The following is a 25,925-nucleotide window of genomic DNA, read 5'->3' as shown; positions in this document are numbered from 1 at the left end:
AATATTTACCTCTCTTATCTTTACTTGGTGCACTTCATTCGTCCCGGCCTTCTCACTGTCCCTAGGCCCAAACACACTATAGTCTCAGGGTCTTTGTACCTGTTATTCCCTCTAACAAAAATATTCTCCCAGATTCTGAATGCCATGGCTGCCTCCTTCTTATCATTTAGAGTTTAGCTTAATGTTACTATATTAAAAGACCTGCCCAAGAGAATATGACTCAGGTAAGCGAATATGGCACAGTGCCTGGCCCATAGCAGTCACTCCACAAATAATAGCTATTATTATTTTTAATGTTAAATAACAAATGCCAGCTGAATGCCTTCTATTATTCTTGGCATGGTGATAGCCACTTTATTCATTTCTAATGCTTACTACTACCACATAAATATTAGCATCCTTGATTTTACCAATGACTTATTCAGAGAGATTAAATTGCTTGCCCAAAGTCACTCAGCCCATAAGTGGCAGAGTCTGTCTGTCTAAGATTAAAAAAAAACCTGCGTGTGATTTTTTGTACCACATAAATTTTGATTAAAAGAAATCAAAATATAAATGATGCAGTTAACGGACTCACATCAAAATAATTAAGATGGTTGGACTAATATGATTTCTGATTGGACAACAGCTTCACATTTCTCTTAACCTTTCTATTTGTGAAACTGACTAAGCCCTAAACTCAACTGAAATTTTAACTGACACTTTATTTCCTTATGTTTCAGTTAATACTGCCTTAAAATTTCTCAAATACTGATAGTTATTCCATACCACCCAAATGAGTCTTGTTAGTAGCCAGGTAGTTTCACATAAGTGAAAAAGGGATCAGTGAGTATCTCAGGGCACTGAGCAAGGTTTTATATTCTTCTCTGTCTTCCCCAAAAGAGGACAGTGCCCTGCGTGTCTATGCAAATTGGAAGTCAGGGAACTGGGTACCTGTCTTGTTCTGCGAAAGATCTTGATGGGAAGAAAACTTCAAGGCAGTTTCAAAAAAAAAAAAAAGAGATAGAAAGAAAGAAAAGCAAAAAAAGCAGCATACGTATACTCTGGGGCTTGGAGCTTACTGTAAGACAGAAAAGAAATCATGGAATGCAACCTGAGACAGAAAAAGATTTGAAGTTATGGATAAATAAGTGAAAAATAGCTTAGAAATTTAGTCCACACTCTTCATTTTATAGATGAAGGAGATGAGGCATAGAATTAAAATAAAGGTCAGATAACAAGTGACAGCAGAAGTGGGGTTTTGTACTATCTAATATACTTTAATTTACCCTACACTGCCGTACATCAAAATCAATTAACTGATAAAAAATAAAAATAAAAATTATAAATAAATCAATTAGCTGATGTTTATGTATTTTGTTCAGAAAGTAACTTGAGCTGCTCTCCGAGAGAGAACTAATAAAAAAAATAATAAAGTGCATTCATTTAGTATTAAAGAGCTTAGCCACAGTCAAGCTTTCTAATTAGGTCAGTATAATTTAACATGGACTTAAAACCATCCCAGGTGGGGATATCAAAAATTCATAATTTTGCCCTGGACGCTATCTCTGTGACCTTAGAGGTTTCAAAAGAGCAATAATTTATTTCTGCTTCCTAAGAGATTTAGATATTTATACAGGCAGCAGACTAAAAAGAAAATGCAAAAACTCACACAAACTCCAGGAGTAATAAAGATTTCAAGTCTTTATAAATACCTGTCCTTTTCCTTTTTAGTCTGCATTAAGATATATTGACAAGTTTCATGTCCAAGTTAACATGAAATGACAGAGTATTCAGAACACTGAAAAGCTACAGGGTAAATGATTCAATGCCATCTCAACTATGTTTTTTACTAAAAGAGTTCTCAGTTTGGGGCTATATACAATTCCAAAGCAACTTTCAGCTTTAGAAACATCTCAGTGGAAAAGTTTAGAATCCAGTGCCATCACTCTACATTTACCTAGCTCTATTGTGTTTGGTTTTAATCTCTCTTTCTTTGTAAGATCAATTTCTCATTAGTGTTAAGCCAAATGCTTCCAGGGGAAAATGAAAAAAATGCACTTAGTTGAAACAGGTTTTTACCAGCCTATAAGGAACAAATAAATTTAATATAGAATAGAAAAACATAAATACACAGGTTTATATCTAGCTAATAAATAGCATTTTTCAAAGTATGGTTCAAAGAAAGAATATCCATTAAGATTTGAGTAGCTTTGCATTGTCGATAAGGAAAAACTGGCATATTCATGCTAACAGACACACCATAGTACTATGAAATGTACCTAAACCTGTGAAAATAATGAAAAAATATTTTTTTAACATCTTTATTAGAGTATAATTGCTTTACAATGGTGTGTTAGTTTCTGCTTTATAACAAAGTGAATCAGCTATACACATACATATATCCCCATATCTCCTCCCTCTTGCGTCTCCCTCCCATCCTCCCTATCCTACCCCTCTAGGGGGTCACAAAGCACCAAGTGGATCTCCCTGTGCTATGCAGCTGCTTCCCACTAGCTAGCTATTTTACATTTGATAGTGTATATATGTCCATGCCACTCTCTCACTTAGTATACCACGTACTTGGATTGGAAGAATCAACATTGTGAAAATGACTCTACTACCCAAAGCAATCTACAGATTCAATGCAATCCCTATCAAACTACCAATGGCATTTTTCACAGAACTAGAACAAAAAATTTCACAATTTGTATGAAAACATATTTTAACAGTGAAAATAAATACAGGAAATTCAACCCTATCAAATGAAGTTAACTCAAAATATCTTCTACTGTCCCCTTCTACAATTTTACTCTTTGCCTCCTTACCATAGTTAGACAGTCAGAGCTCTCAGTGTGGACCCTCATGGAAAAAACAGGGTCTGATAAATTAATTTATGCTAAATGTGGTGATAAATCAGATACTAAGATAAGGGATTTGAGCATTAATTTGTTGACTACTTATGTGTCATTATGATGCTCATTTCCTTCCTCAAATAGTTTTCAGTCTAGAAAAAATATTTATAACAATATTCTGAGATCTGGGATACTGAGGAATGTATTAGAAGTATAATAAGAGTACAGAAGAATAATGATGTATGGGTAAGGAGATAATAACTGAGGATCACAGAACATCACCCAGACGTGATCTGAGCAACAACAACAAGTAGTTTGAGAATGATAAGGAATCTACCAGAGAGATCTGAAGCTGGGAAGCAGGAAAAGCTAGATAGAGGAAAACTATTCGCAAAGACTCAAGGTCATGCAAAGACATAGACTCTTCACAGGATGAAGAGTGGTTCATTATGAAGAGAAAGCATGATGGGTGTAGACGTGAGGAAGCAGCTAGGAGTTTGAGATGTGATTGGACAGGCAGAGAGAGATTAAGATTATGAAAGAATCATACATCATGCTGAAGAGTTTCAGATTTTATCCTGAATGCTGCATGGAGACTTGGATAGGCATTAGGTCGGTGGTAAGAGCATCATACACCACGCTGTGACCAACGTGTTGAAATAGGGAGTGGCCTGGTACTGAAAGCAGAGATAACAGAATTTCAAAAATAAAGATGAATGTTGATGAGAGCTTCAAATAAGGTTGTGGTAGTAAGAGAAAGTGGTAATTATATGTTAAACCTGAAACTCAAAAGTGAGGACAAAGCTGCACTAAGCACCCAATATCCTGCAGAGACACCTAAAAATTTAGGAACCAGGTAGCTCATTCAGGACACAGGTAGCTACACCAGTTCTGTTTGTCTAAATGTCATCTCAGCATAACGTTATCTTCCACCTCCACATCCTTCTTCACTCCTCACTTCTGTGTGTATAAGACAATATTAGAGAGATGGGGAGACATTCTTTGTAGGCTTTGGCTTAATGTGGATTGTGAGATTTTTTCCTTACCCTTGCCAACTTGAAATTCAAGTAAGGGAGAAAATTCCAAGGACAGTCATAGACATTATGAAACTGGTATCTTATTCCTTATGGAACATTTGCTTAGGCAACAGAATTGTCGATTGTCTTCTGGCCCTGTTTGAATAAGGGGAGAAGATAACTGGAGAGAGATGACACAGCAGCAAGGGGGGTGGCAGGAAAGAGACCTACACTCCTACCATTTAGAAGAGCAGGAGTATGTGGGGTTCCCATGGGTTGGATGGAATTTAGAGAAGGGAGGCAAGCATGAGTGTTCTAGGCTCCATGAGCAAATTGACAGAAGTGAGAGCTGACAGAGAGGGGAAAACGCAGTGCCTGAAAAGGAGGCTACATCAGGGAACATTCAGGAAGAAGGACCCACAGACTAACTGACATGCTCACAAGCGCCAGTCTTTGGAGGCCTCCGTCAGCAATGGCTCAGTGGACATCACTTCACCCAGAGTGGCAGCTGCATCCCAGTAAGGACCAAAAAGAAGTCAGAGGAGGAAGAGACACTGCTCCCTTACCAGTTCTCTCCTCCCTACTATGACACACAGAGGAGAAAGAGAATTGGGGAGAAGAAAGAGAAAAGGTGTAAAGAGAGACCATTCTCCATTCTCCTTGTAGCTGCAGATTCCTGGGTTCGAGTCACTTGCTAAGGGCTGAGCGAGGGGAGGGGAAGAGCAGAACATCAGAGATAAATGTGCCCTTTGTGACAACTAAAAGTTATCTCAAAGCTGAGGGACCTTCTGGACGTTCAAAGGAAGTAGAAAAATGGATTAGACAGAACATGGTTAAAGGAAATAATTAGAAAAGATCAAACCACTTCATGTTTGTTACCCACTGTGTTTAGACTCTCCAGTAAGCCAAAATCAAGAGGTTAGATGTAAGAGATGTTTAAAATGTGCAATAGATCTGGCTTGACCAATTTGTTATGATGGAAAAAAGACAAGTAAATGATGGCTTCTGAGTTAATAGTCTGAATTTTACCCTGAACTTTAAAAAGGTAATACTCTAGGCTTCCCATCTTTGAGTACAGTTATGTCATCTACAAAATAAAAGATTTTATGGTGGTTCTTAACCTTGTTTTCATCACAGATTCCCTTGAGAATCTGAGGAAAGTTACACAGTGTCTCCACAAGAATAGGTACATGCACACTCAGAATTTTTCATACAAATTTATGTAAAATAAGAAACATTGGTGTAAGAAGCCAATCTGAGGAAAAAAATTGAGTGTAGTTTAGTCTATGTTGTTTGTTGTGTCTGTGACAAATCCTGTAGCTATATCCTCAGAAAGAGGACAGTAAAAGTGTATGTTTGTGGTTTTTATTTTATTTCATTTTGTTTTGTTAATGGCAAACACCTTCCAATACCTAGCTCTGACAAAGAAGCTGCCTCTGTTTCATCTCACCCTTTCTGCAGAGCATGGAGGTTCTGAAATGATTCGGTGGCTCAGCACAAAAGGCCCTGCACTTTCTTCAAGTTCCTTGCAGCGATGCTCAGAGCCAGGGATGAGATCCATTAATTAAAGTCACTTCTGCACTTAAGCTTTCCCTCTCGCTTTCTAAAGGCCGTCATACATGTCTTTCTGGGTCATCTCCCTTCTTCCTTCCAGCTAAACTACATCTAAAGGGAAGAGCATGGTGACGGCACAGCCCTCCTTGAGTGCATATTGCCCTTAGCTTTGGAAAATCTTACTGATCAAGTTAAGGAGTGTGAATTTCTCTATTTCATCGTCTATAGGAAACGTGTCTTCTGTTGTTACCCTTGAGTTTCCACTTCTGTCAGCTTCTATCACAGGTCAGAGCTGCCACTAAGCTTGTGATCTAATGCAAAACTTTCTTCTAATGTTTACTTTGGGTCAACGTATAGTAGCTGAAAGTGCAGTATGAATTTTGGAATCCAGCAGGCGTGCTCTAAAATCTTGATAGTTATTTCTGCCCTCTGTGCCTCATTTTCTTCCTTTTCCTTTATCAAATGAGTGTAAAATTACACCTGGGGTCTTTGTAAGAATTAAAATGTATTAAAAGAGGTTTTTTTAATAGGGCTTGGCAGACAGCAGGAGCATAATAAATATCAAACAAACTATATGCCATTTTATTTTTTTAAAAGTGATTTGAAGTGCTCTGGACATCAATCTCTTCATGTATAAGATAAATCACTTAAGGTATATCCAGTTTATTTCTGTCCCCATTTATTAAGTACCAGCTATTGTGGAGTTTACGGCAACAATAAGTGCAGGAGGTTACAAGTGAGTCAGGTAGATACTGGCAGGCAAACAAATAACAAATCAAAGCCCCTGGCTGAAATCAAGGCACTGCCACTTGCTGAATAGCCTTGAATAAAGCAATAAATGTTGAGGAACCATAGCTTTCTCATTAGTAAATGAGGTTAACAATACTCAACTCACATAGTTAGAAGCCTTATGTGAAATAAGGTGTGGAAGGTTAGTATGATGCCTGACACATAAAAAGTGATCAGTAAATGCTTAGCATTAGCAGAACCATATAAAGACCTTTATAGGTCCTAAGCTCTCTTATTTTTTAAAGTTTTCATCTCAGATTTTATCAAAAATCATAAATGTACCTATATCTCATATAAAATGTGCTTTTGTTACAGAATATTTTGAAATAACTTTTATAACTCTATCATTGAAAGTACAAATATAATAGTAAAATGTTATTATATTTTTATGGTGGTAACTCTTTCATATACATCAATGGAAAAGATAAATTGGGGTTGACTAATTGTTACAACATTCCATTGTATTATTTTCAACACTGAAGTAGTTTTTAATTATTTGAACCAATCATTTTTTTCAGTTCTCGTCTTAATGTAGGCGCTTGAAAATGCTGAAACTGTAGAGCTCAGTGGATAAGACACACAAGCTATCATGTACTAAGAAAAAAATGTGACAGTGCTACTTTCCTTCTGAGGAAGTAGAAAACGAAGGCAGGAATAATCCTAACAACTAAAGAGCATTAAGGAGGAGTTCAGGCAGATAGCACACTTGAGCTGTGATAAATAGGTAGGAATCTAACCATGGAAAGGTACATGGTCTTATGACCAGAGAAATGGTCTCCAAATACAGGTCTGAACAGTTCAATTGTGCAAGATATTCATTAGGGGATGGGAGGGGGGAAAGGAGAAATGGAATAACATGTTTGTTTTACTTATAATATCTAATTATTATATGTTTACAGTGTACTTAGCATTATTAGTATAGCACTCTATGTGTGTATGTGTGTGAGACACATAGGTAATTTACAAATGAAATAAAACACACATTGAAAATGCATTACAAAGAGTTTGGAGACCTGCAGAGCACAGGAGATCAGGGATGATAGAAGTTATGACCATTTGGTGAAGACTTTTAACTGTTCTACAAAGGAGTAAGTATGTTATTTTGCAGGCTAGAGAGAGCCATGAAAATTTCAGGCAAAAGAGTGAGCTCTAATTTAGGAAGTTAAATCCAGAGGAAATGTGCAATTTGAATGCAAGGAGTGAAAGACTAGAGTTCAGAAAAGCAATTAGAAAACAGGCTTATCAATAAATAATTTTACCTATCCCCCCCACAAAACCTGGATAAGAATAAGACTTACCTAATGTTCAGCCCTCAAATGAGTTGTCACCTCCCCTGAGATTTCTCCTCTAACCACACTCACATCCCCCAGGTTGGTGAGCTGTCCCTCTATGTAATCCAAAGAGTTACCTGTGCTTATTCCTTTCCAGAATTTAATATGCTGAATGTTAATTTCTTGCTTGCTTGTCTGATGATTCCTCTTTACTTGTAATTCCTGAGGGTAGGAACTGGAACTTATTCATCGTTTTATACCAGATACCTTCTGTAGTGTCTGGACTACAGAAGCTATTCAATAAGAAGCTGACGAATCTAACTGAGACACTTCACTCCATCTCCTGCTTCCAGCCATTCAGTGGTCTAATTCCTACTTCTTGCAGGTATCATCTTAGATATCACTTTCTCCGGAAACGTGCATCTCCATTAGCACGAGCTCATGTAATTATAATTACACGTATAGTTGTTTTTTCCTATTAAGAAGATGACAGGAGGGACGCCTTCAAGATAGCAGAGGAGTAAGATGTGGAGATGACCTTCCTCTCCACAAATACATCAAAACTACATCTACATGTGGAATAACTCCTACAGAACACCTACTGAACGCTGGCAGAAACCTCAGACTTCCCAAAAGACGCCCTCAGGCAACCTACACACAGAGGCGGGGCCAAATCCAAAGCTGAACCCCAGGAGCTGTGTGAACAAAGAAGAGAAAGGGGAATTTCTCCCAGCAGCCTCAAGAGCAGCGGATTAAATCTCCACAATCAACTTCATGTGCCCTGCATTTGTGGAATACCTGAATAGACAACAAATCATCCCAAAATTGAGGCGGTGGACTTTGGGAGAAAGTGTAGACTTGGGGTTTGCTTTCTGCATCTAATTTATTTATGGTTTTACGTTAATCTTAGTTTAGTATTTACAGCTTATTATATTTGGTAGATTTGTTTACTGATTTGGTTGCTCTCTTCCTTTTCTTCATTATGAGAAGAAAGTGTATTCTGTTGTTTTTGGATGGAATGTCCTATAAATATCAATTATGTCCATGTTGTTTAATGTATCATTTAAGCTGTGTTTCCTTATTTATTTTCATTTTGGAAGATCTGTCCATTGGTGAAAGTGGAATGTTAACGTCACCTACTATGATTGTGTTACTGTCGATTTACCCTTTTATGGCTGTTAGCATTTGCCTTATGAATTGAGGTGCTCCTATTTTGGGTGCATAAATATTTACAATTGTTGTATTTTCTTCTTGGATTGATCCCTTGATCATTATGTAGTGTCGTTCTTTGTCTCTTGTAATAGTCTTTGTTTTAAAGTCTATTTTGTCTGATATGAGAATTGGTACTGCAGCTTTCTTTTGATTTCCATTTGCATGGAATATCTTTTTCCATCACTTCACTTTCAGTCTTTATGTGTCCCTAGGTCTGAAGTGGGTCTCTTGTAGACAGCATATATATGGGTTTTGTTTTTGTATCCATTCAGCCAATCTATGTCTTTTGGTGGGAGCATTTAATCCATTTACATTTAAGTTAGTTATCGATATGTATGTTCCTATTACCATTTTCTTAATTGTTTTAGATTTGTTATTGTAAGTCTTTTCCTTCTCTTGTGTTTTCTGCCTAGAGAAATTCCTTTAGCATTTGTTGTAAAGCTGGTTTGGTGGTGCTGAATTCTCTTAGCTTTTGCTTGTCTGTTAAGGTTTTAATTTCTCCGTTGAATCTGAATGAAATCCTTGCTGGGTAGAGTAATCTGGGTTGTAGGTTTTTCCCTTTCATCACTTTAAATATATCCTGTCACTCTCTTCTGGCTTGCAGAGTTTCTGTTGAAAGATCAGCTATTAAATGTATGGGGATTCCCTTGTATGTTATTTGTTGCTTTCCCTTGCTGCTTTTAATATGTTTTCTTTGTATTTAATTTTTGATAGTTTGATTAATATGTGTCTTGGCCTGTTTCTCCTTGGATTTATCCTGTATGGGTCTCTCTGTGCTTCCTAGACATGACTGACTATTTCCTTTCCCATATTAGGGAAATTTTCAACTATAATCTCTTCAAATATTTTCTCAGTCCCTTTCTTTATCTTTTCTTCTGGGATCCCTATAATTTGAATGTTGGTGCTTTTAATGTTGTCCCAGAAGTCTCTGAGACTGTCCTCAATACTTTTCATTCTTTTTTCTTTATTCTACTCTGCAGTAGTTATTTCCACTATTTTATCTTCCAGGTCACTTATCCATTCTTCTGCCTCAGTTATTCTGCTATTGATTCCTTCTAGAGAATTTTTAATTTCATTTATTGTGTTGTTCATCATTGTTTATTTGCCCTTTAGTTCTTCTAGTTCCTTGTTAAATGTTTCTTGTATTTTTTCCATTCTATTTCCAAGATTTTGGATCATCTTTACTATCATTACTCTGAATTCTTTTTTAGGTAGACTGCCTATTTCCTCTTCATTTGTTTGGTCTGGAGGGTTTTTACCTTCCTCCTTCATCTGCTGTTTATTTCTCTGTCTTCTCATTTTGCTTAACTTACTGTGTTTGGGGTCTCCTTTTTGCAGGTTGCAGGTTCGCAGTTCCCATTGTTTTTGGTGTCTTCCCGCAGTGGCTAAAGTTGGTTCAGTGAGTTGTGTAGGCTTCCTGTTGAAGGGGGTTGGTGCCTGTGTTCTGGTGGATGAGGCTGTATCTTGTCCTTCTGGTGGGCAGGACCACATCCGGTGGTGTGTTTTGTGGTGTCTGTGAACTTCTTATGATTTTAGGCAGCCTCTCTGCTAAGGGTGGGTTTGTGTTCCTGTCTTGCTAGTTCTTTGGCATAAGGTGTCCAGCACTGGAGCTTGCTGGTCGTTGAGTGGAGCTGGGCCTTAGCATTGATATGGGGATCTCTGGGAGATTCCCATATCAATGGGGATATTATGATATTATGTGGGGCCGGGACGTGGCTTGTGGACCAATGTCCTGAACTCAGCTCTCCCACCTCAGAGACTCAGGCCTGACACTTTGTTGGAGCACCAAGACCCTGTCAGCCACACGGCCAGGTACATGGGTAGTTTCTTGATTTTTTGGAAGTCTGAGGTCTTCTGCCAGTGTTCAGTAGGTATTCTGTAGGAGGTGTTCCACATGTAGATGTATTTTTTATGTATTTGTGGAGAGGAAGGCAATCTCCATGTCTTACTCTTCTGCCATCTTGAAGGTCTCTGGTGTGGTGAAGAGCTTGCTGAAATGCAGATTCCTGAAATCCACTCCCGGACTTCAGTCAATACATCCAGGTTGGGCCCCAAGATGTGAGCCCCAAGATTTTTAACCATGTCCTCTATTCCTCTGTGTATTACTTCTTAAAACTACATGTTTCTCTATAATTACCTCAAAATATTTCATATAAATAAATTCATTCATTAATTAATTTTTTAAAAGTACTTTACTATAGCATCAAAAAAGGATAAATCTGACAAAAGATATCTAAGACCTGTAGACTGATAACTACAAAATATTTCTTAGAGAAATTTTAAGTGACCTAAATAAATGGAGATATGTCATGTTCATGTACTGTAAAGCCATATCGTTAACATGTTAATTTTTTTATGAAAATTGAGCTAAAGATGCACTGAAATTCCAATCAAAATCTCAGTAGGCTTTTTCAAAATTGACAAGCTAATTGCAAAATTCATATGGAAATACAAAGAATATAGCCAAAACACCTCTGAAAAAGAAGAGCAAAGTAGAAAGAATTAACTTACATGACTTCTAGACAGATCATATTGCTGCAGTAATAAAGATAGTAGATCAATGAGATAGCAGAGAGAGTTAAGTAGTTGTTGACCTACACATATAATGCTAATTGATCTATCTTTTGGGTGGGGATTTTGCAAACAACTTTTTATTAAGGAAATGCCAAACATTTACAAAAATAGAGAAAATAGTTTAATGAGCAGCTATTTGCAGCTTCACCAATTTTCGACTCATCAATGTGTTTCATCTATGCCCCAACCTAATTCCCTGTGCCTCCATGAATTATTTTTAAGCAAACCCCAGATCGCTCCATCACTTCATCTGTAAATACAGTCAATTCTAATTTTTCTGTGTATCTATGTTCTATAAATTCATCACAAACACTGAATTAGCAAATACTGAACCATTGTTCATGGGGGAAAAACAGGGTTAGGTTCCTGCAAGCCTCTGATCACCTTGTGGACAACTGGTCAATACATAGTCTTGTCTTATGCATGTCTGTTTAAAGACACCTGATATAATATATAATGTTGATTTATTAACATTGAACTCATGGTCAGCAACACCGTAATTCATAATAGAAAGAGGTTTATCTAATGCATGGTTTTTCTCTGTAATGTACAGCTAATTGATTTTTTTTTATTGGAGTATAGTTGCTTCACACTGTTTTGTCAGTTTCTGCTGTACAGCAAAGTGAATCAGCCATACATATACATATATCCCCTCTTTTTTGGATTTCCTTCCCAATTAGGTCACAACAGAGCATCCAGTAGAGTTCCCTGTGCTATACAATAGGTTCTCATTAGTTTTCTACTTTATGCATAGTAGTGTATATATGTCAATCCCAGTCTCCCAGTTCATCTCACCCCCATTCCCCCTTGGTATCCATACGTTTGTTCTTTATGCCTGTGTCTCTGTTTCTGCTTTGCAAACAAAATCATCTATACCGTTTTTCTAGATTGCACATATATGTGTTAATATACGATATTTGTTTTTCTCTTTCTGACTTACTTCACTCTGTATGACAGTCTCTAGGTCCATCCACGTCTCTACAAATGACCCAATATCATTCCTTTTTATGGCTGAGTAAATATTGTATATATGTACCACATCTTCTTTATCCATTCCTCTGTTGATGGACGTTTAGATGCTCAACATTACTAATTATTAGAGAAATTCAAATCAAAACTACAATGAGGTATCACCTCACACTGGTCAAAATGGCCATCATCAAAAAATCTACAAACAATAATTGCTGGACAGGGTGTGGAGAAAAGGGAACTGTCTTAACACTGTTGGTGGGAATGTAAATTAATACAGCCACTATGGAAAACAGTATGGAGGTTCCTTAAAAAACTAAAAATAGAACTACCATATGACCCAGCAATCCCACTACTGGGCATATACCCAGAGAAAACCATAATTCAAAAAGATACATGCACCCAAATGTTCATTGCAGCACTATTTACAATAGCCAGGGCATGAATGCAAATTAATTTTTGGTAATGGAGAGAAGACATTCTTTTCCAAATGGTGGCACAGAACAACTAGATAACCATATACTAAATAAATAAATAAATAGTTAGATTCCTACCTCATAGCATGAACAAAATGTAACTCAAAATGAATCATAGACATAAACATAAAAATTAAAACTATAGAACATCAAAAAGAAAACATAGAAAAACTTTGTGACCTTAGGTTAGGTAACAAACCTAACCTATTGCTTAGTACAACAACAAAAGCACAACGCATAAAATAGATTGGACTTCATCAACCAAGAACTTCTGCTGTTGGAAAAATGCTAAGACATCCCAGAAACTGGTAAAAAAATATTTGCCAGTCTGATACCTGCAAAAGGAGTTCTATATAGAATATAAAAAGAACTCTCAAACCTCAATAACAACTCCATAAAAATGGTAAAATATTCTCACACTCTCTTCACCCAAGAAGATATACAGATGGAAAGTAAGCAAAAATAAAGATGCTCAACATCAGCAGTCATTAGGGAAATGGAACTTATAACAATAAGATTCTAGTACCTGCTTGTCGTAATCACTAAAATTAAAAAGACTGACCATATCAAGTGTTGCAAGAACTCTCACACTGGGATGCTAGGAACGTAAAGTGGCACAACCATGTGGAAACAGTATGGCAGCTTCTTAAAAAGTTAAACATAAAACTAACTAGATCATCTAGTCATTACAGTTCTAAGTATCTATCCAAAAGAAATAAAGCAAATATTCATAAAATACATATATACAAATCTTCATAGCAGCTTTATTTGTAATAGCCACAAGCTGAAAATAACACAAGCATCCACCAAAAGGTGAAGGATATGCAAGTTGTGCCATCTACACACAATGGAATACTGCTCAGCGATGAAGAGGAATGGATTCTTGATCATTGTAACAAGAATGACACTCAATTCAATTTCAACTTAATTATGCTGAGTGAAATTAACTAAATAAAAGGAATACATAATGTTAAGAGTCTATTTACATAAAATTTTGTAAAAGTGAAAACTTACTCTAGTGATAGAAAGCAGATCAGTAGTAGTCCAGTGATAAGTGTGGTATGAGAAGGGGCTGGGGGGAGAGAATACAAAGGAACACAAGCAAGCTTTGAGGGTGACATATATGTTGAAGATCTCGACGATGCTAATTAATGGTTTCATGACTGTATATCTATACATGAGAACTTTTCAAAGTTATACACTTTAAACATGCGAGCTTATTATATGCCTAATACATCAGTAAAGCTGTCAAAAAAAAATTGGCAGCTTCTCATTGACCTAAAATAAAGGTCAGATATTTTTCATAGTATGCGAGGTCCTGCATGATCTTACTCCCTGTCTACCTCTCCAGTCTCACCTTGAGCTGCTCTCTGCTCCCGCTTTATATATGCCATCATAATTGGCCATTTCATTCTTCAAGGTTTTGTGGTCTTTCCCATCTGGAGGCCTTGCAAATGTCATTCCCTCTGCTTTCCCACACTTTGCCTAGTTAGCTCTCTTTCATCCTTCAGTTCTCACTGCAATACTTCCCTCAGAAAAGATTCATCAAACACCCTAAATAGTTAAGGCTTTCATAGTAAGAACTTTCCCTGGCACTCTCTACTTTTTCTTTTTTAAAATTTGTCACAAATTTTATTTAAAATTTTGAGTAAATTTTCAATTAATGTCTACACACACCACAAAAATAGAATAATTTACATATATTATCAAGTTAGTACTGTTAAAGAACTAGTTAGATATAATTATGACAGTTTTACATATAAGGAAAGAGACTGAGTAATTTTAAGATCACACAAGTACTCGTCAATGGCAGTGATTTGAACGCAACCCTCCCTGACCTTAAAGCACACAGTCTCAATTAGTGATTAATGATTCCATGATATAATATTCATTATGATAGGGTACCAGAAAAAAATCTAATCTAGAAGTCCAAGCATGATCTCTAAATAATATGGCAGCAGGTGTATAGGTGATACTCCCAGACAAGCACTTGGAAGGGTCTAAAATAGGTGGTACTATCTGACAGGTAAGCCAAACGTGGAAATGGAGAGTCCAGAAAATGATCCTGAAATTTGGAGATCAAGAGAGGCATCAGGAAGTTAGCAATGAATCCTTGCAAGATAGGGTAAGCACAGCAGTATACTAGGTAGATTGTGGTACTGGGCAAGTTACCAAGGCAAAGATCCAGTAATTAAGTGCAAGATGAGAACCAAGACATCTCCAGGTCTAGGCAGAAACTTGTGGAGAAATTTAGAGACCAGAAGAGAGTAAATGTGCCTTGATACTAAGTGCTAGAATGCTGATTTGCGTTTCTAAAATTTCTCCCTGTCCACAACAGACCTTCACCTTACCACTCCCTTATTACCCCATTCCAAGTTCAAGGATGTCTCAGAAGAATTAGTCTACAAATGTGAAGATTCCAAATGTAGGCGTCGCATGTTAATAGCATAGGGCAGAAGACAAAGAAGTTGGAAATTGCAAAGAAATATTAATTCAGTATTCAATTATCTCAGTATTTGTTTGCAATAGCCAGATGTTATAATATAAATTGCATTCATTGTCTGTTCTATTTTTTTATTTTCTAAATTAAAAAAAGAGCTTATCTGATAAGGATTTGCAACTGGAAGCAGTAGACAGCCTTTTGGTTAAATGACACTGTCACTTGACAGGTAAAAAACATCATGGTATTCAAAATTCTTCATCCTCCAAGTGGATCAGTGACCTAAAGTACAGGAGTGTTCATAAACTCTCTTTGTAATATATTGCCTCCTGTCAGGGAGAAAGGACTTATCTTAAATTAAGAGCTAAGATACTACCAGTATCTAAGATACATTTATTTCTTTAAAGGGGGTGACTTTTTAAGCCAAACTTCTCATCTGCTAGATTAGTATTTACACCAGTCAGTAAAATGTAGACATTTTCACAATATTAACAATCTGCACAAACTGTAGTAATTTAACTATATTTCAATAAAGTGTGTCATTCTCACAAGAGAAGGCTTATTTGTTTATAAAAAGTATAATCTTTGCTTTCAAATAAATCTTTTTGTAGCATGTGTATCTTCGTGATTGAAATGGAGTAAGTGCATATATTCCATTTTTATAGAAATAGCACTATCTAAATAAACAGAATTTTTCATTGACCATCTTAAATGGATTATATAACTTTAGAGACCACTGTATTTTCCAAATGTCTCATTAACATCCCTGCTAGACATAAATTACAGTCAAATCCTCTATTCCTAGTTTGGCTTGCTTCTAAATTTGGATCCCTTCTCATACATTGTAAATCAAATTTGATCCATATTGAAAACAGTATGATGTTTTTAAACTGGTCTCTTTATGGATAATAATATGTAAGTATAAATTAATAAGCAATATTCAGCAGCCTAGAATCTAATCCAATTGTTAAAAGTTAAATGCTGTCCATAACCATCAGTTCTGGACTGATTGGCAAAACTGAATACATATTTTAAAATAACATAAAGGATGTTGATAAACTGATTTAGCCATTATTCTTGTATCTTAAATAGTTTAATGTTATCATGTTGCCCTGCAATAAACTATTCTTTTCAGAACTAGGAGGATCCAATTTTAGGATTTTAAGTTCAGTGAGACCTTTGGTTTTCTACCAAAAGTAGCACAGACTGTTACTTCCTCTTTCCTAAAAGAAGTCAGTCTAAATTCTAGTGGCATATCAAATAAAATCACAACAGCCACTTCTGTTATGTGTCGGGTTGCTTCAGTAGGTCGATGCACTGGTGAAATAATAGGTTATACTTCAGGAGCATAAGAGGGAGAAAAGGACAAAAATTCTAATTAAGTTTGATATCCTTATATTTCTGGAATGATGAATACACAGGAGAATATGGTAATCCTGAATGTCAACCTCATTTTCACAGAACTTCTAAAAATTTTTAATAATGCTTTAATTTCTCACCTTCATATAAGACTCAAGATCCACTTTTGATAAAGGTCTTGAAAGAGCCCAAATGCAAACTCAGATGTCACGTTTTTATGTTTGAAAAGCGCAGTGCGAGCAGCCCAGGTTTCAGGTATCAGGACTGTCACGCCCTTGCTACATGGGTTGCACTGCAGAGAAACCACCACAAATCATCTCGAGGCTGTATACAATTAATTTTATGTTTGTACTTGTCCTCCTCTATGTTTATATGCTGTTTCTTTTTATATTTGATTTTTGAGGTCATTCTTGGTTTGAGGTGAAATACCTCAAGCTTAATATTAAAATAACCCTGGTGATATTGTAGTATAAGTTTTAATAACCAAATTCAGGGTCACCTTTTTTTCCACAAGTTTTAAAAGGAACTGTCATAAAGTTGTCAAAAGAAAAATAACCTGTCACTCCCTAACCCTTTTAAATATAAGAAGGTATTATGTGGGTTTATTGCATAATTTCTTGAAGGGCAAAACATTTCTACTATCACTGCATATTTTCACAGTGATCCTTTATCTTATTTATTATTACTTGGAAGTGGTTTCAGACTTCATGAGAGTTTCTTACCACTTAGTTGATTTTCAGTTAAACAGGAAAAAAAAAACTTTTTAATAATTTTCAGAATAGCTATTCTTCCAGACGGGAGTCTACGGATCCTAAATGCTTCTAAATCAGATGAGGGAAAGTACGTTTGCCAAGGGGAAAATGTCTTTGGTTCTGCTGAAATCATAGCTTCTGTTTCTGTGAAAGGTAAGAAAATGTGGCTAAATGTTTTATAAGCATAGTTTCATGGCCTTATCAGAAAGTGAATAAATATAACGTGCATGTATGTGTATTTGCACGTATGTGTGTGCATGTTCCTGTTCAAGAAATATATTGTACACAAAGAACTAACACAGTCGAATTATCCCTTTCCATTATTTAGGGGACTATGAAGAAAGGAACACCTTGTTGGTAGAAATTTAAATATTATGCTCTGAACAAAATATGTGCAGGATAAAGAAAGCTTTCTGAAGTTTTAGTCGAGGTCTCAAAATTTAAAAGTATGCCAACAGTATAAAAATATTTTCCTGAATCAAGATTAATTTTAGCATCAATCAGTAATATTCCTTTGTTACCACTTCAACTGGGGATTTGGGGCAAAAAAAAGAATAGCAGAGGGAGGACGTGAACATGTGGTGTTGAAATATACATCAGATGAACTGACAACAGAGCTACTCTTTGATTTCTGCATCAATGGAATTTTTATACACTGTAATTTTTTAGTATTATAAATATTACTGCTTAAATGTTTCTGTTAGTTTTCTAGTTCTAAAGTGAACTAGATTCCAAGTCTAGAACCTTCTTCTGAGACTACCTGTCATTGTTTAGTACTAAGAAAATCTCCTATCTTAGACATTCTCTTCATTTGGTAAAGGAATACTTTTCATGGTGAAGTATATCACTAATTTTTTCCATTTGTGCATGTAGTATATAATGAATCATACTTTGGCCACAAAAAAATATAGTAATGTTCATTTTCCCCTTTCTTCAGAAAGAGAAATGTAATTAAAATAGCCAGCACTCTGATATTTCAGAAAAGAGGCAAACATCCAGGGAAGGAAGGAACATAATTTTAAAAATGTCTTCACTTATAGCATACATTACTGGGATCCAAGTCAGTTTTCCAGTCTGGGTCTCATTCCTTGTGTGTGCTAAACAACGTTTTTCATAGTGAGGCAATGCTGGATCCACAGACTTTTTAAATTTAATAATAACAAAAATGTTCTCTGTTAATGACGAGTTAAGTGGAATATTTAGTTACTCAGAACATTCCAATTCCCACAAAGTTGAAACTGCAATATGCTGTGATGATCTGTATTCTCTGATGAAGCCAGAATTTAGAATGCCACACAGAATATTTGACTTCCAGAATGTTAATATTTACAGTGGCATTCCTTTCCTGGTATCGCTCTTTCTGAGACTGCTTTGAAGGACGCTGCATATTAAAGGATCTTATCAGTGGTTAACAATGGTCCTTCATCAGACTATGCTATTGCAAACAGTAGAGCTGAAATAGGAAAATTAGGCTAATTTTTCATCTGTGTCAGGCTTCTTGAGGTATCTACAATCAGGAACCTAATTAGGAAAAAAGAAAGTATCAAAATCCTGTCTCCATCACCTCCCTACTTTATTAAAAAAAAATATCATATTGCAGTTGTTTGATCATTAGCTGAACTAACCCTTAGATGTACAGCTGGTATTAGCCTTTATTGGTTTAAAGTTGCTCTAAACCCAGTAAAAATGTATCTATTTTTAAAAAATTTAACTGAATCATTAAATAGTTAATGTAAACATTTTTTCTCAAAAAACATTTCTATTCAATATTTTGCCTTTTTTTTAGATCTCAATTAAAGCATCCACAGTCTATCAAAGGGGATATTTTATAATGAGCCAGAGGTGCCTCTTCTACTCCTCTACTTACAAGGTTTTGTAAACTATAAAGCGAATACAAGCTGGTATAGTAGTAGTAGTATAGTTTTCATCTCCTTTAAGATAGTAATTTGAAGGGAGGTGCTCCGTATAACCTTTAAAGTGAACTCACTTGAATTATTCCTCCTTAGATGTGAAGAATTTTTTATTGTAAAAATTATTTTATTTATACTTGATGATCCTTGAAGGTGGACAGGGAGGCTACAGCTTCTTTTTTCTAATGTTCCTCCTTCCAAGAGCGCCAAATGCTCTTTCTAGCTATGTAGTCTTTCCTCTTTTTCATCCAAGCTGTCTTCTTAACAGGAATAGGGACTTTTAAATCATCTGTTCCCTACAAATGCCTAGTGAAATGCTAACATACAAAATGGTAATATTTCAATTAATAATAGTTTATTAAAAGATATGTATCTGGAGCAACTGTATTACATAGATTCCTTGTTTAATTTTTTTCTCTATTATTTAAAATACAGAATGAAGGTGAAAACTATACGTTATGCTAATGAACGTATCTTTATTTCTATAGAACCTACAAGAATAGAACTTACTCCTAAAAGAACAGAGTTAACAGTGGGAGAAAGCATCGTCCTTAACTGCAAAGCAATTCATGATGCTAGTTTGGATGTCACTTTCTACTGGACACTAAAAGGACAGCCTATCGATTTCGAGAAAGAAGGTGGACATTTTGAAAGCATCAGGGCCGTAAGTTAATAAAATTTTATTCTTTGAGTAATAATACTTTTAGAAATTTAGACTCAAATGTAAAAACTTTCTTATCTGTGAAATGTTAAGGAAAAATTAGGACAAAATTCAAATTGATTCAATTATTTTATTTCATTATTTTATGTTATGTCAAACTGAAAGTAATACTTATTTAAAACACCCCCAGTAAGAAATTGAGAATACTTGATTATGCAGATCTGATTTCTTTGCCATTTTTTTCTATTTGATTAGTATTGTCAATATTTACACTTTACTTCTCAAAAGTTATGTGGCTACATAAACATAAAAGTGTTATTTAAAGCATTCTTAGCAATTACGATACAATAAATAAATGAAATAAGCCTGCCTGTCCTACTCCTGAAGAAATAGTAATTCTCGGGTATTCTTTAATCTCTCACAGGCTATACAGCTTAAACATGCAACCCAAAGTCAGAAATGCCCATTAGCCTTAGACAAACATTCACAGACATGCTCATTTCTCATCTGCCAAATCTTTCCTTGTAATATCTTCTTTTATATATCTATGTGACAATCAACTAAATGGAGTAAGAAATCTTTTGAACCAAATTCTGTAGTACGATCATAGTGTCTTAACAAAGAAGTAGAAAAATGATCTTTTCCCCCACTGGCTTTTTTAAAACATAAAAGAGTAACATAATGATGGAGAGAGAGAAAGGCAGTGGAACTTGGGTGGCAGAGAGAGATTTTGGCTGAAATATCTCTTCTATATTGGTTAAAGAGGTGGATCCAAATACAAACTATGCCTACAAATACAATTTAAAATGCTGCCACACACTTATTAACTTCAGTTTATTCTTCTGTAAACATTTTGGGAAGCACTGGTAGACCACAGCTGTAATGAGCCCAAACATATAAAACTTGGCTTGGATTGAATTTTATTTTAAAGGTAATGTGATACAGTGGGAAAAGTCCTAGGCCCAAAGTAAGGAATTTTCTGGGTCAAGACCCAGCTCAGTCCTTAATCAGCTGTGTAACAAAAAGCCAGTCACTTGATTTGCCTTGGCATTAATCTCATAGAGCACTAAACTGAGGGAGTTGGACCAGATAATTTCTAAGACCCCTTCTTACTCTAGAATTTGAAAAATTTGTATTAGCAGAATAGTAAGAATGAATTTTCTTTGTTGCATTTGCCAATGTAACTTAAAGTAAACATTTTCTTCTAAATTATTCCTTTCATCCTGATTTACTTTGCAGTTAATGAGAGAGACTGTATAAATAAGAAAAAATTACCCAACTGCATTATTCACATCTCATTAAATAAATCAATTTTAATTGTCAATGGTTATGTTATATACAAAATATTTAGATCATGTTAAACTCATTTTCCTCGAATTTTCTTTTTTATTTACCTTGGGTCGATCATAGCTTCAAATTTTGAACAAATTTTATGCTATGAATGTCATAAAACAAAACCAGAAAAATATGACACAAAAATATTAAATTTGAAAACAAAAAAAATATACCATCAAAAATATTTCTTCTTAGGATTACCTGTAAGCATTCATTTTGAGTGATCAGAAATATAAAGAAAAAATATGTCTAAGCTAAATTTTGGGTTTTCTTCATAGAAGCAGGCTCCCTTTTTATTTTAAAATATCAGTAGAGAAATTAATGGTCTGATAAATTATATGAATTCTTGTTTTTGTCTCTTAGATGTTACCACTTTAGTTTCATGTCCATTCATTCGTATCAATAAATACCTTTAATCCTTTTCATAAGGTTGGCAGTTAATAATACCTGCTGTATCTCTCTTTACACATATGCTGTTCCTGCCCTTGAGAATTACAAAATTGACTCCTTACTCCATGCAAACCTATATTGCTACAAGCCATAATAAATTAAGCTCAGTTTGTAGACAGTGATAATAAACTCCAGAATAGAAAAATAAAGCAAATTAATATATTGAGAAATGAGAAAAATATTTAGCTTAAGGTTATGTAGGATATATCACTTTAGCTTATTTTAAAAAATTAATAGAAGTATGTTTGTACTTAAAATATTTGGAAGCTTCAAAACTGCAAAGTGTAGAAGAAATTGTCTATTCCCTCTACCCCAATTACCTCAAACACTGATTGGGTCCTGGCTGGCTTCAAGGATATACATGGGAGAGAATCCCATTCTGTGACTTGAAAAAGTCAGAGAAAAAAAAGAAAAACATTCTATCCCCATCCTGCCTTTCACCTTGTGAAATATAATATGTCTGAGAAATAACATGTTTTAGAAAGAGGGATGAAAGGGTTATAAAGAAGCGAGATTTGGGAAGGCCTCTGGTCATGTGGATACTTTCTGTTTGACAGGCCAATTGAGGACTCTGGGAATAAGAGGGCAGGCCAGGGCTCAGAAGAGAGCCTAGTGGGGTAATCTATGGTTTGCTTTGAGTTTCAAAGGAGAGCCATTGAAGAGACCTTAGGGGTCTAGGCTAGTCCAACAGAGTAAGAAAGCCCAGCAGGATTCAGGACTTAAGCAGGAATAGAGTGTGCTTTTGACTGAAGTACTCTTTAGGTTAACTGACCTGTCCCTAACCCACCAGTGGGTGATTGAATGGGGGTGAATCAGCAGAGAAAGGGGGGTATGTATTTCAAGCATATTAACACTGCATAGTGTCAAATGAATCAACCAAATCTCTGAAAAAAAACAAAAACAAAAAGATACCAATTGTGTTGATACTTTCCATCTTGTAGTGCCAAAATATAGCTTAATGAAGTTCTCTACTTTTCAACTAGTTATAGTGATATCTTTTATACACAGCCAATGGTTTACAGATGAAGCTCTAGGAAAAATTTTATGTGTAACTTTTATAACATCTATAGACGAGGTATATTTATGTTTTAAATAAAACAGTGCTTTTGGACTGCAAGAGAGTGAATAAATAAACATATAATCACATCAGGTTAGAAGAATTATAGCTACTGCTTTGAAATCTATAATGAAAATGCTTCTATTTCTCTTGCCTCTTGACTGAGGCCATGTTTTACAAACCCAGCAATTTGACTGATTTTTGGAGTGAATCCATTACTGAAGCCACTGTTCAAAGGGTCCAAATAATCAATTAGTCTGTAAACATTTGATCCAACTCACCCAAATCCCTTTTTTGGCAATGATATGAGTTAACTGAAGGTGGCAAATTAGTGAGGCTATTCTTAAGATTTAATTTAGATTCAATTGTACAAGCAAAGGGCTGTGCAGGATCCAAGTTAAAATACATGGCCTTTCACCCCTAAGAGAGCACAGATTAAGGAGACAGACAGCAGGGTGGGCTAGTAATCTGTTATCACAGTGCTATCACCAGAGAACTCTACATACAGATGGCAGAAGAATTTGGTATTTGAACTGGACCTGGATTAGTAGGATTTTGCCAGGTGGTTAGGAGGAGAAGCTGCATTTCAGACAGAGCGAGCAGGTGAAGCAAAGACAAGGCAGAGAGTTTAGAGCACGTCTCAGGAACAGTGAGGAACCTATAGCCCTGATGGCATAGTGAAGACACAGAGTAGAGAATAAGTCACTATTTGTTGAATACATTTAAAGGAGAGCAGCAGAGGCGTCATTGTTAAAGGCACTGATTTCTGAGCCATGGAATTTGGGTTTTATTTGGAATGCAACAGGGAGCCATGTGACTCAGATTTGTTCTTTAAGAAGATAATTCTGACAGCTGTGTGGAGCAGGGGTTGAACAGCAGGCAGACTTTACATTCATTCCAGGCAGGTTAAGCAGAGGTTACAATGAGGAATCGACCATTATAAGCTTCAGCCTTAAATAACCACCTTGTTATCAAATAATAATTTGCAATCGTGCTTTGACACAATTGTGTTTTGACACAATTTTTTATGTTGGTCAGAGGTCTTTGAGAACCTCTTAATACTCTCAGGATGTCTGAACAACACTTGAACATGGTGTGTGACTCCAAAGCCACAGTCTTAATGGAGGACTATGGTGATCCATTGTTCTCCAGAGACTTGAAATCCCTAATTATTCATTCAAGATGTAAGCTAGTTTTAATACCTACAACGCATAAAGATCAGTTACACTGAATATTATGGAAGCCTGTAATTTGTTCCTATTGGAGCAGAGAAAAAAGCCAAACATTTGTAATCAGGAAGGTTGGCAAAACAAGAATTGCCCTTTCCATGGTGAGCTCTCCAAATGTGATAAATTGCAACTAAATGGGCAACCAAATCAAAGTGCACTATTTGATGGTCCTTCATACTTACTCAATCCTCTGGTTATAACAATACACTCAGGAAAGCAGAGTAGGGATGTTTGACTCCATTTTTAAATGAGGAAACAGAAGCATAAGACTTTTCCAGGCCACATGAATTCTAAATTGGGGTAACAATATTAAATACACTGTGACTTTTAAACTACATTATGTTGATTCTCCTTTATAAAGCTTACCCTCTCCACATTCATTGACCATTATGTGTTCAGCCCTTGTCTATAAACTGTGGGAAATAAAAATAAAAGGGAGATTTCGTTCTGGTCTTCAATAAATATAAAGATGGCATAGAACATAAAGTAATTCAAGAAAAATATGACCATAAAAAAAATTACTAATTTTTTATTAGAGCCAAATACTGTTGGAGACCAGAAAAGAAAGAGATTAATGTGAATTTTTTTATCATTGTGGAGAAAAGTGAGGAAAGGAATTAATTTAGCACCTGCTATATGCCAAGCACTCAGCTTTTATATATATATATTTATATATATAAGTATATATACACACGTACAATAGCTCATCAATTCCTCATAACAATCATATAAAGTAATATTATTTGGGAAGAAGGTGCCACCTGACCTAGACCTCAGAGGATGAGTAGCATTAGGATAGGAAAAGAAAAAGGAGAAATTCAACCTTAGATCAGAAAAGATATTGTATCTCAGGGTTACGAGGGATCCTGGAGATTATTGAGTTAGTCCTAGATTGGTACATGGATTCTCCATCAGTATCATCAGTGTCCACTGTAATCCTTTTAGTGATGAGGAACTCACTCCTCTGACATAGTCCATTCCATTACCAACCAGATCTGAATGTCAGAAAATTAGAAAGTTGGAGTAATTATGATAATCCGTACACTGAGCATAGGAATCATAAGGGAACAGCCTGATTCATAGCCCTGATTTGTGTGGAGTATTAGGTAGGTGAAGGGGCCAGAATATAAACTCCTTAATACCGTAGGATTTTTTATTAGCTGAAAGTCGTAGCCTATGTCAGTCTTCTTATCATGGTTACTTCTGTTCCTAGTTTGTCATCTTAGAAATTAACCACTATTTCTTAAGGAGTAAAAGTGTCAGAGTAGAAGACAGCAAGTGCTCAACTGGTACCATTCTCTTTCCCGATGGATAAAAGTTAATGTTGTGAAAATAAATGAAATCACTGGACATACTGCCAGGGTTTACTGAGGCACAAAGCTCTTAGGACTTCGAGACCATCTGCTGCACCATCTTCTTCATCATATTAGCAGGTGTAAGTCTTGGGGGCACTTCATAACTAATCAGAAAATGTATGAAAGGCAGAGAATCAACAGTTCTACCAAAGTCACAAGTTCTCTTTGGCTCATTCTGCTCACTAGTAATAGTCATACTTCCAAGTAGTATGGCCTCCTGGACTCTGAGCCATACTCCTCCCTGTCTGGCAAAGGGCTTGTCCATCCTCATCACTCAATTTCTTGCCTCCTGGATCTTTGTCTTGCTCTGAATCCTGGTAATTCACCAAGTTTCTGTACAGAACTCTGCCCTAATCTTTTGACTGCATATATTAGCTTTATAACAGTTTTCTCCTAGTCTTTCACCTAGTTTAACAAAAGAAATTACATTGTCACTTTAATAGGACAGAATAGAGTAATAACCAACCAAAGCTTGGGAGCTAAAGAGAGGTTACACTCAAAGGTCCAAGAATTTTCAGATCATTCCAGAAAGTGTACTACATCCATGCTCCCTGCTTGTCTGTGTTAGAGAATGTGCCTCCATCTACTCTCTTCTCAAAGTAGTAATAGTTCCCATGGCAGAAAAGAATGCACATCTTCTTAGTATGTGTATGTTGCATGCAGTCACATGAACATGACCAAA

At 35.8% G+C, this 25,925-nt stretch overlaps 1 protein-coding gene across 1 annotated transcript in view; it reads left to right on the top strand.

Annotated features, from left to right (window-relative positions):
• The window catches only part of CNTN5 (contactin 5), a 1,373,994-nt gene that overhangs the window by 1,172,643 nt on the left and 175,426 nt on the right, over window positions 1-25,925 (top strand). Inside the window, exons 14-15 of the mRNA XM_036862636.1 lie at window positions 17,272-17,399; window positions 19,645-19,820. Of these exons, the coding sequence (XP_036718531.1) occupies window positions 17,272-17,399; window positions 19,645-19,820 (304 nt within the window). The remainder of the gene's footprint in view (window positions 1-17,271; window positions 17,400-19,644; window positions 19,821-25,925) is intronic.

The sequence above is a fragment of the Balaenoptera musculus genome, chromosome 8 (genome assembly GCF_009873245.2).
Source record: "Balaenoptera musculus isolate JJ_BM4_2016_0621 chromosome 8, mBalMus1.pri.v3, whole genome shotgun sequence".
Lineage (NCBI taxonomy): Eukaryota > Metazoa > Chordata > Mammalia > Artiodactyla > Balaenopteridae > Balaenoptera > Balaenoptera musculus.
Note: the sequence above shows the minus strand (reverse complement) of the source record. Positions and strands in the feature narration are given on the sequence as shown.